The 10,995-nt window shown below is 58.5% G+C and overlaps 1 protein-coding gene across 1 annotated transcript; it reads right to left on the bottom strand.

Moving 5' to 3' along the window:
* Positions 1-299: 299 nt before the first annotated feature.
* LOC149913519 (uncharacterized) lies at positions 300-7,645 on the bottom strand. Its single transcript, XM_090129327.1, has 2 exons — positions 7,635-7,645; positions 300-7,032 (listed from the first exon to the last, which is right to left on the bottom strand). Exons 1-2 carry the CDS (start codon positions 7,643-7,645, stop codon positions 5,985-5,987), a joined length of 1,059 nt encoding a protein of 352 aa, XP_089985453.1. The 3' UTR covers positions 300-5,984.
* Between the last annotated feature and the right edge of the window lie 3,350 nt (positions 7,646-10,995).

Here is a 10,995-nt window from a genome sequence, read left to right on the forward strand (position 1 = left end):
ATTAAGATCTGCAACAAACTGGTCGGACCAACATTGGAACCGTTGTCCTGTAAGCCCCGGGCATCTCCCTAAAATCTACCTGTCGGCGCTGGAAGGGATGCACCGCCCACGGCCGGCCTCCCTTTGCTATTTGCTTCGTTTAGTCTTTACTTCAGCACGTGGCAGACATCAGTAATGCAAACGGCTGACCAAGCAAGCATCAGCGGTTTCCAACGCACTGAAGTTTGAAAGGCTTCAGGAAGCGCTGGTGCATTCCTGTGTGCAGCGGCGAGGAAAAAGGAGTAACCGGAAAGCATACATATAGGTGTTGAGTTGATTTTATTGATGACTTACTCCAATTGTTAACGTTCAAGAGTAAAATGGGCAAAAGCCCAAGTCGATAGAGAGAAATGGAATCAAGTGGAAATCAGCAGTTGATTGGTGTCTTCCCGTCCCCTTCCGTCCCAGGAAAGCAAAGGCGGCCTTCCAGACTTGGCTGTTTTATTCCACAATCAGAGGGGTTGTGTAGAGGGAGTGCCGGATTCCAAAAGTGGATGCAGGCGCCTGGGGCTTGATCAGCGTCACCTGGAAGGGCGAAAAGGAAAGGCAGATCCACAAGGGCCCTTGTCTTCTCTGCTGCCCTCGCACCCTGCTGTCCCGCACCCCTCCCGATGCCAGACAGTCCCGGGTGCCTCTCTGGGCAGGGCTGAGCGCCAGCGCAGGGCCGCTGCAGCTGGAGCAGAGCTGGCTCAGGGAGCTGGGCTGGCCTGACAGGAGGTGCGCTTACGGGCACCTCCTGTCTCGGAGAGGGCTGGATGTGCACCTGGGACCTCGCAGCTAACTCTCCTCCGCTGGGGGCGTGCCGCCTGGAGCCCTTCTGAGCTGCGTCCCCCAGAAGAGCTTGTGAAGGACCAGCACGCCCCGTGAAGGGAAAGGGAGCAGAGGGAGGAAAAGCTGCATGCTGTGCTGTCTGTCCCTTCCTCTGCTCGGAGGTGGCACGAGGGCAGGGAGCAGGCCTGCTGTCCGGCACTTGGTCCCTGTGGCCAGAAGCTCTTTGGCCGGAGGAAGCCTCGGGGGAAGGGGGAGAGGCGTGAAGGCTGTGCTTGTGAAACAGAGGGGAAGAGCTGAGCAGCTAGCTGCCTTACCCGGCCTACGCTGTAGTCTGCCGGCCCCGGCTTCGCTGCTTTGCCCTCTGCGGGTTTTGGTCGGGCCGCCATGGTGTACGCGGGCGCCCTGGTCTTGTAGGCATCCACAGCTACTTTGGGCAACGCCGCAGGACCCGGAGTCTGCAAGAGAGTCATGGGCGCACGGGGCTGGGATCACATTCAAGGCTCTCTCTTTCCCTGGAAGCCTGCGTTAAGCAAAGGTGCAGCAGGCTTGGAAGCCCCTGTGGCACAGGGAGAGCAGCCCAGCTTTGGATGCTAACATGGAAAAGAGGAGCAGCAGAGCTCACCTTGGCGAGGTCTTCGTCAAAGCGGCCGCGCTGGCTCCTTCCCCTCATGGAGTAGCAGGGGCTGGCCAACGTGTAGGCCGTATTGGGGCCCATCAGCCTGGGCAGTGTGTAGGTGCCCGGACCTGCAGGAGGAGCAGCAGAGAGCGTGTGCGCGAGGGGCTGGAGGAGACGGAAGCAGCAGAGAGGGGCAGCCTGCCCAGCCTGCTGGTGGGAGGTCTCGCCCCTCTGCCAGTTCCTCCCTCTACTCTGGCACTGGGCCAGTGCCGGCAGCTCCGAGCCCGAGCAGCCGGAGCCTCTGCGGGCCGAGAGGTGTTGGTCATGCCAGAAAGCTTGCGGCCCCAGCGCTGCGCAGGCTGCGCAGTAGGCCCGCTGCTGGTGCTGGGCAGCAGCCCGTCCCTGGACGATGCTCAGGCTGAAGGGTCTGCCTTTGCCAGGGTCGGCGTACCTGGAGGGCGGTCTGTCCGCAGGGGCTCCCGCCGGAAGGCCATGGACTGCACCGGTGGGCACTTGAAGATGTGCCTGTTGGCTGCCTCGGTGCGGTAGTCACCTGGGGCGGAGGAGAAGAGGAAGAAAGCTGTGAAGCGCTGGTCTCCCTCTGCAGCCGCAGAGACAATGGCCCGAGGAAAGAGTCTTCTGAAGAGCTGCAGGATTGCTGGGGGACCCAGGCAGCACGCGGGGACGCTTTTCCATGCCCCGCCACTATGTCCTGCCGTGCTGTCCCTCCTGTCAGCCCATGGCTCTTTGCTCTTTTCGGATGCGGGGTCCTTGTGCCCTCAGCCCGTGGTGCTGGGCAGCGGTCCTTCTCCGAGGGCATTTATCGCTGCTCAGAGCCGTTTGTGTTCTCTCGCAAAAGACCTACAGCTCCATCAGGGAGCGAGCTGACCCAGGGCAAACGCCCCGTGCTCGTCCTGTGTGGGGGAAGCGCTGCAGAAGTGGTACTCACTGGGTCCGGGGGTGACGGTGGTCTCCGTCGTGGGTCGTCCGCAAAGGTGGGCGCCCGGAGCCACGTACTTCCCGTTCCTGGTGATGGCGGGCTCCACAAAGTAGCAGGGACCTGGCCCGCAGCTCTCGGCCGCAGGCGGTTTGGTCCCACGAAACGTGTATGCGGGGGCACGGGCTTTGGTGGGGCTGTGGCCCACGAAACCTAGGAGGAAAAGCAGAAGAGAGCACACCCCTGAGCAGCTGCACGTTTCAAGCTCCTGTGGAGCAGTTAGGCGCAGTTAGGCGCCTGGCCTCCTGACATTCCCTTCCCACGTGACTTCTTCCTCCCACACCAACGGAGGCGAGCCGTGCGGGGCCTCGCAGCGCACAAGAGTCAGCCCCTGAGTGCAAACGGCTGAGCCAGCGCCTTGCAAAGTCACCGGAAAAAGAGAGCGGAGCTTTGGCCAGCACGCTGCCTGTAGCCAGCAGTTTCCAAAGGCCTTCCCGCACCACGCGTGCAGGCACTCCATAGCGAGAGCCCCCAGAGCGCCTCTGTGCAGCTGCCGAGCTGAGCCTGTGGGAGGCTCTGCCGGAACGGGGAAAGGCTCGGGAGCTGCTCTGCCCCGTGATGTCCCTGATGCGCGCCCCACCCTGGGGATGGCCGCTGTACCTGTTGTCCCTGGGATGGAGTACTGGGGCCCGGGGCTGGGGAACTGGGCCGAGATGAGGCCGCGTGGGCGATGAGGTCTCCACGTCCCCACCCAGGCTCCGTCCATGCTGGCAGGCACGTGCCTCCAAACCTAAAGGCAAGAGCAGAGGAGTTAGTGACAGGCTGCCCTGGCAGAGGCCACGGGTGAGCTTTGCTTCCTGCCCCCCGGCCCTCGGAGCCCAGAGGGGCAGGCAGGAGAGGGCTGTCTCCTTTGCCCAGCCGCGAGCCGCCCGCCACGTGGCTTGCAGCTCCCAAGCCAGAAGGGCCAGCAGCAATTTCTCCTGCTCACGGCAGTCCTGCCAGTCTCGTGCTGCACGCCCCTCACGCACAGCGGAGCTAAGCCCGCATCCTGCGGCCGGGCTCTGCAGCCTGAAGCGTGCTGGAGCTCTCCCTCACCTCTGAGAGCCTTGGAGGACGAGCGCGAAGAGGCTGAGCTGGTCTGCTGCTGGGGCTGCTCTCGGGCACAGCGCACGGCGAGCGGCTGCGGGCAGCACAGCTCACGAATGAGGTGCCTGGAGCCGGCGGGCAGCTGTCCTTGGGGAGGGCCCGGCGTCGTCATGGCAGCGCATTGTGACAGCACGCGGGCTCCGGGTGATGTCATCTGTGCTGTGACATCTCCCGGCTGGCCTGAAGCCGCGCCCTCCACGCCTTTTCCACCTCGCACTCCAGCCAGGAAAAAGCTGTAGCGCACGCTGCCGCCACCTGCAGTTGGACCGAGCTCTCAGTTCCAGACCCGTGCCGCCCGGGGCTCCTGGGGCTCGATCAGCGTCACCTGCAAGGGAGAGAATCCCAGCGGGGAAGTGCACTGAAAGTCCCTTCCGTCTGGCACGGCCAGCTCAGCCGTGTGCAGCCACCAGCATAATGATTTGGTTGCCCTCTTTTTTAGCTTGTACCAAAGATACATGTAAATGAAGTACACGTGTTCATGTCGTTCACTCTGTTCTGGAGTGCATACGTGGCACCAGACAATTTTTCTTTGCCCAGTCCGGCCCAGACAGGCCAGGAGTCGTAGAACCATATCATAGAATCATAGAATGGCTTGGGTTGAAAAGGACCACAATGACCATCTCGTTTCAACCCCCTGCTACATGCAGGGTCGACAACCAGCAGACCAGGCTGCCCAGAGCCACATCCAGCCTGGCCTTGAATGCCTGCAGGAATGGGGCATCCACAGCCTCCTTGGGCAACCTGTTCCAGTGCCTCTCCACCGTCAGAGTGAAAGACTTCCCACTAATCTCATACCTAAACCTCCCCATTCCCCCTTCTCCTATCACTATCATCCACCCTTGTAAACAGTCATTCCCCCTGCTGTTTATACACCCCCTTCGAGTATTGGAAGGCCACAGTTCCAGAGGTTCCCCTGGAGCTTTCTCTTCTCCTAAGGGCTAAACCAGCCTGGTTCCCTCAACCTTTCTTCACAGGAGAGGTGCTCCAGCTCTCTGATCATCTTAGTGGTCCTGCTCTGGACTCGTTCCAAGAGCTCTGCGTCTTTGTTGTGCCGGAGGCCTCAGGTCTGGGCACAGTACTGCAGATGAGGCCTCACAAGAGCCGAGTAGAGGAGGGCAAATCACCTCCCTCTCCCCACTGGCCACCCCTTTTTAATGCAGCCCAGAACACTGCTGGCTCCCGCTGCACCCCCATCTCACCCTGAAGAAGAATAGGATCCACGATGGCAACACCGAGCTATGCAGCCTTTCCCCAAAATTCCAAGGATGCCCCCACACCTCCTCAAAACCCTCCCCAAATGCCCAGAACGCTCCAAGACCCCCCTCAGAAATCCTCAGTGGCCCATCCCCCCAACACTCCCCAAAGCCCTTACGCTGGCCACAAAGTTTCCCAGGACCCCAAACCTCACCCAGGATGCCCAAACTGCACCCGTCTCCCCAGACTTCCAACGCACTTCTTTTCCAGCTCCGCAGGGACACCTCCCCTGCCTTGAGCCATGGGCAGTGCTGCGGGGGCATCCGCCCATGTTGAAGTACTTGCTTGTATGCCCCCCACTGCCTTCCCAGCAAATCTGTCGATGGGCAGAGAGATGTTTCAACAGGTTTCCAAGCTTCCCTCCTCCCACGCTTTTCCTTTTCTCCCCCTCAACATCTCTGGACATTTCTGGAACGTCCCAACCAACACAATCACATTGTTCACACTGTCATGTTTTCGGAATGTGCTTTTCAGTATCAGTATCGGTCGGCGGGATCTTCTGCAAAGCCGGGTAACATTGAGTGGCAGAGGGTGTGGAGGAACTCAGGAGAAAACTTAGAGAAGCAGACACTCCCGGTGTCATGGAACTCCCCTCCCAAACTCCCGTGGAACCCTGAGAGGTTAGGCAGGTACTGAAGAGAGGGAAGGCTGCGGCCCCAGCACACCTACGGAGGCACAAATTATTTGGGGCCTGGCCCAACAGCCCAACAGCATATGAGGGAGTTTGAGGAGCTGCTTCGTCAACAATCAGCACTGAAGCACGGCTCCCTTTAACACTTTGATTACCAGTTCAAACTGGACGTTTCAAGGAAAGGCCCCCTCCACATGACGTGCTTCTGATGCCACTTGGAGTAAGCGGCTTGCGGTGATTACACAACGGGCTCAGAGGGGAAACCGCAATCATCCAGGAATTTTGGAAGCGGCCTGAGAGGTCCTTTCCAACCTCAGCGATCCCTTAGCGTGAAACTAAGCAGGCCCGCAAAGCCGGGCAAGGAGCAGCACGAGCATGCAAACCCTGCAGGGGACACCACAGCATCTCCTCCCGCTAAGCCTTAACGCAGTTAAGATCCGCGTGCGTAACCCGCGCTATCGCAGCAGCGCTCCTGCGGATACACAAAGCCTTCGTCTCCTCCAGGAACGCACCACGCGCCGCGGAAAGTTTCCTATTCGTGCCCGATACCTACCGTCACCGCCTCTTCCAGGACTTTCCGGCTTCCCCCTTCAGCTAGAAAGAAGACGCACTCGTTCGGAAGCGTCGCTGCGGTCCGCAGCCGGGACAGCTCCCGCAACACCCGCAGCCGCGCCGCAACGCCGCCGCAGGAGCGGGCGCCGCACAGCAGGCGTTCCGGCGGCGAGCGAGCGGCCCCGGGCAGAGGGGGCGGCGCACCCGCCCGCGCCCACTCGCGTTCTGTTCGCGCGAGCCCCGCGCGCCGCGTCCCACCGCTCCTCAGCGACGGCCGCCGAGCGCCGCTCCAGGGGAAGCCCGCGCCCCCCGCCGCTAACGAAGAACTGCAGCCAGTTCATCTCGCGGAGCGCCACGGGCAGCCGGAGGAGCTCCACGTCGTACAGGTTCTCCATCTCCTTGACCAGGCGCTCCCCGCTCGCCCGCAGCTGCTCGACCCGGCTCCTCGCTGCGGGGACGGACGCGGCGTCGGACGCGGCCCGAGCGCAGAGCTCGGCCCGCCCGCCCGCCCGCGGCCTACCCTCCCGGTCGAAGTCCTTCAGGAAGGCGCTCAGCTTCCTGCCGCGCGCGCCCGTGGCCGCGGCCGCCTTCCTGCGGGCAGGAGCCATGAGGGCCGAGGAACGGCGCGAGCGCACCGAGCCCCGCTCCCGCACGGCGCGACAGCACCGGCCGCCCGCGCCGCGTTCAACCGCCGCCCAACGCGCGTCCGCCGCCCAATCAGAGCTCCGCGAGCGGCGGCGCAGCCAATGGGAGCGCGGCGCGGCGTGATGACGCCCGGCGCGGCGTGATGACGATGGCGGGCGCGGCGGGCCGGGCCGGGCCGGGCCGGGCCGGGCCGGCGCGGCCGTTGTGCTGCGGCCGTACGAGGAGCGAGCGGCGGAGCCGGGCCTGGCCTGGCCGAGCTGCTGCGGCGCGGGCCACGCGGGCCGCGCTGCCCGTCGTTGGCCGACGCGCCGGAGGGCCTGCGGGACGCGGAGCGTTACTACTAGCGGCGCCTGCAGCCTCCCGTGGCGGGGCTCCCCGGGCGGGGCTGGGGGCGCGGGCAAGGAGGAGCTTTCGGAGGCGAATCGAATGAAGGGAAACAAGCTGCGTTAAAAGCGACGTGCTTTCGCGGGCTGCTGGATCCGCAGCTGCGGAGCTGACCTTGCTAAGCCGGGCGTTGGCTGCCGAGAGCAGATGCTTTTCTGCAGACTTAGGCGCTTGGTACAGGCGGCGGCTGTCCCGTTTCTCCGAATAACGCTGTGCGCTATCCTAGCGTTAAGAACCAGACGGTGCGCACGTACTCAGTACTTTCCCTGAGATCACCAGCGTGTTGGAAATATCCAGATAATTTTCTAGGACGGTTTCTCTGATAAAGCAAATTTTATTCGCAATTGCAACGGCGGGCCTCCTGCAAGCAGGAGTGCACAGAGAAAACAGTGTTATGTCTTTTATCCCCTATTGCCCAACGCTTATCTCTTTCTCCCCTGGTTCCTCACTGGCTGAGTACTGCAGGTTCACACTCTTTTGCCACCCTTCACTAATCATACAAATACCAAGTAAACACAAATCTTTGCCGCCCAAACACAAATATCTTAATTGGTTAATTGCCTTCTAACAATTGCTTTCTTAACAAACATTTGGTCATAACTTTTGGATGTCTGTTTTACAACATAAACATAAACATAGCCTCTTAATTGTTTAATTACCCCCCTAACATTTGCGCCCTTTACACTGGGTCATTGTTCTGATCATTCATCTGTCCTTGCATAGAGATAAGCTCGGAAGGAGGATAGAGGGGAGTATCTTGGAGCCTGCCTGTGGCACCCTAACATTCCCACAGAGTGGGACAGTTCTGCTTTGTGTAAAGGCCCTGACTCCTTGAAAGTTTGTTGCATGTATTTCACTTCCTGCCGGTCCAATGAACAACCTTACAGTATGTTTCCTAGTTCAGAATACTATTACCCACATTGTTTAGAACATTTAAAATCTATTGCAGCTTTGTGAGAAAGAATTTGTTAGGTAATTCGGTAACTATGTTTCTAAAATATGTTACTAATATGTATATGGTATTCTTACTTTCCACATCAGCTATTGCCAAGGATGTGTTACAGCTTAATTCTTTAGATCAATTGCCCTTTTTCAACGTTCAATGCAGAAACAACATTTTCACTTTCCACTAGCGGAGGGTTCTGCGTCCTTGCACGTGCTCGGTCCTTCTGTGCTGGATTCCAAGGATGCCCCCACACCTCACAGAATCACAGAGTCACCAAGGTTGGAGAAGACCTCCAAGATCACCCAGTCCAACCATCCACCTATCACCAGTAGTACTCACTAAACCATATCCCTCAACACAAAATCCAACTGTTCCTTGAACACCTCCAGGGTCAGTGACTCCACCACCTCCCTAGGCAGCCCATTCCAGTGCCTGACCACTCTTTCAGAAAAGTAGTATTTCCTAACGTCCATTCTAAATCTCCCCTGGCGCAGCTTGAAGCCATTCCCTCTAGTCCTATCACCAGTTACATGAGAGAGGAGGCCGACCCCCAGCTCACTACAACCTCCCTTCAGGTAGTTATAGAGAGCAATAAGGTCTCCTCTGAGCCTCCTCTTCTCCACACTGAACAATCCCAGCTCCTTCAGCCGCTCCTCATAAGGCCTGTGCTCCAGACCCCTCACCAGCTTTGTTGCCCTTCTTTGAACCCGCTCCAGGGCCTCAATGTCTTTCTTGCAGTGAGGGGCCCAAAACTGGACACAGCACTTGAGGTGCGGCCTCACCAGAGCTGAGTGCAGGGGCACAATCGCTTCCCTGTTCCTGCTGGCAACACCGTTCCTGATGCAGGCCAGGATGCCATTGGCCTTCTTGGCCACCCGGGCACACTGCTGGCTCATGTTCAGCCGAGCATCGATCAACACCCCCAGGTCCATTTCCTCTACGTGGTCTTCCAGCCACTCCGCCCCAAGCATGTAGCGTTGCCTGGGGTTGTTGCAGCCAAAGTGCAGGACCCGGCATTTGGTCTTGTTGAGACTCATCCCATTGGCTTCAGCCCAGCTATCCAGCCTGTCCAGATCCCTCTGTAGGGCCTCGCTACCCCCAGGCAGATCGACACTTCCAGCCAACTTGGCGTCATCCCCAAACTTAGTGAGGGTGCACTCAGTGCCCTCATCCAGGTCATCAATAAAGATATTGAAGAGGACAGGCCCCAGCACCGACCCCTGGGGAACACCGCTTGTGACCGGTCACCAGCTGCATTTAGCTCCATTCACTACCACTCTCTGTGCCCAGTCTTCCAGCCAGTTCCTTATCCAGCCAAGAGCGTACCCGTCCAAGTCACGGGCTGTCAGCTTCTGCAGGAGAGTGCTGTGGGAGACAGTGTCAAAGGCCTTGCTGAAGTCTAGGTAGATTACATCAGCAGCCTTTCTCTCGTCTACCAGGCGGGTCACTAGATCATAGAAGGAGATCAGGTTGGTCAAACAGGACCTGCCCTTCATGAACCCATACTGGCTAGGCCTGATCCCCCGTTGTCCCACAGATGCCACGTGATCTCCCTCAAGACAATCTGCTCCATAACCTTCCCTGGCACCGGGAGGTCAGGCTAGCAGGCCTGTAGTTCCCCGGATCCTCCTTTCAACCCTTCTTATAGATGGGAGTCACATTGGCAAGCCTCCAGTCTTCTTGGACTTCAGCAGTCAACAAAGAGCGCTGATAGATAATGGCGAGCGGCTCGGCTATCACCTGCGCCAGTTCCCTTGGCACTCTCAGGTGAATCCCATCCGGCCCCATGGACTTGTGACAGTCCAGCTGGACTAGTAGGTCTCTGACTGCATCCTCCCGAATCGCGGGGGGTTCTGTCCACACTCCAGTCCAGACTACCGGGTCAGAGAGCGGAGTAGCCTGAGGATAGCTGGTGTCACCTTCAAAGACAGACGTAAAGAAGGCATTCAGAACCTCTGCCTTTTCCTTATCCTCAGTGGTCACATTCCCAGCCTCATCCAGTAAAGAATGAAGATTCTCCTGAGTCCTCCTCTTATCGTTCATGTATTTTTAAAAGGGTTTCTTGTTCCTTTTAACGCCAGCGGCCAGGTTGAGTTCAAGCTGGGCTTTTGCCTTTCTGATTTTCTCTCTACACATCTTAACTTCTCTGTTCTCTTTCTGAGTCACTCGTCCCTTCTTCCACAGGAGGTAGATTCTCTTTTCTCCCGGAGCCTCAAGAATAGCTCCCTATTTATCCATGCTGGTCTTCTTCCCTGCCGGCACATTTTGTGGCTCGGGGGGACAGCCAGCCCTGTGCCTTTAGGACTACCTTCTTGAAGAGCGACCAGCCGTCTTGGACCCCTTTACTCTCTAAGTCTGAAACCCAGAGGATTCCCCCTGCTAGCCTTCTGAATTCAAAACCCGCCCTCCGGAAGTCCAAGGTAGCAGTTTTGCTGTTCCCCCTCCTGGCTCCACCAAGAATTGAGAACTCTACCATTTCATGGTCACTCTGTCCAAGACAGCCCCCGACCTCCACATCTCCCACCAGACATTCTCCGATTGCGAAAAGCAGGTCAAGCAGGGCAGCTCCTCTCGTCGGCTCTCTCACCAGCTGCGTCAGAAAGTTATCCTCCAAACACTCCAGAAACCTCCTAGAGTGCTGCTCCTGTCTCTTCATCCTGGTTCGGTGGTCTGTAGCAGACACCCACCAGGAAGTCTGCCTTGTCAGCCCTTACCCTGATCTTTACAGTTCTGGTTCTGCACCGTAATAGAGCCGTGGCAGTCTTGTCAAGGCTTCAGAACAACCGCCGTACTGTCATATCCACAGGAAAGGTGCGGAACAAACGCACGCTGTGGCAAGCGCAATGGAGAAGCCAGGAGTTAGTCGTCTCGCTTCTCAGCTTCTCCCCCCTCCAGCAACAACCCCCCATTGCTACTGGAGTTGCTATTACTGGAACAGTTGATCAGTTAGTAGAGACTGTTCCAAAGGCTGCTTGTCTCCAAATGGTGTTATGATAGAGAGCTGCAGCCACACCATGAATCATCTATGATGATGCCTGTTGATCCTGAGAGAATGCCTACTTTAACTAGGGGGC

The sequence above is a fragment of the Phasianus colchicus genome, chromosome 36 (genome assembly GCF_987193195.1).
Source record: "Phasianus colchicus chromosome 36, bPhaCol1.hap1.1, whole genome shotgun sequence".
NCBI classification, from domain to species: Eukaryota; Metazoa; Chordata; class Aves; order Galliformes; family Phasianidae; genus Phasianus; species Phasianus colchicus.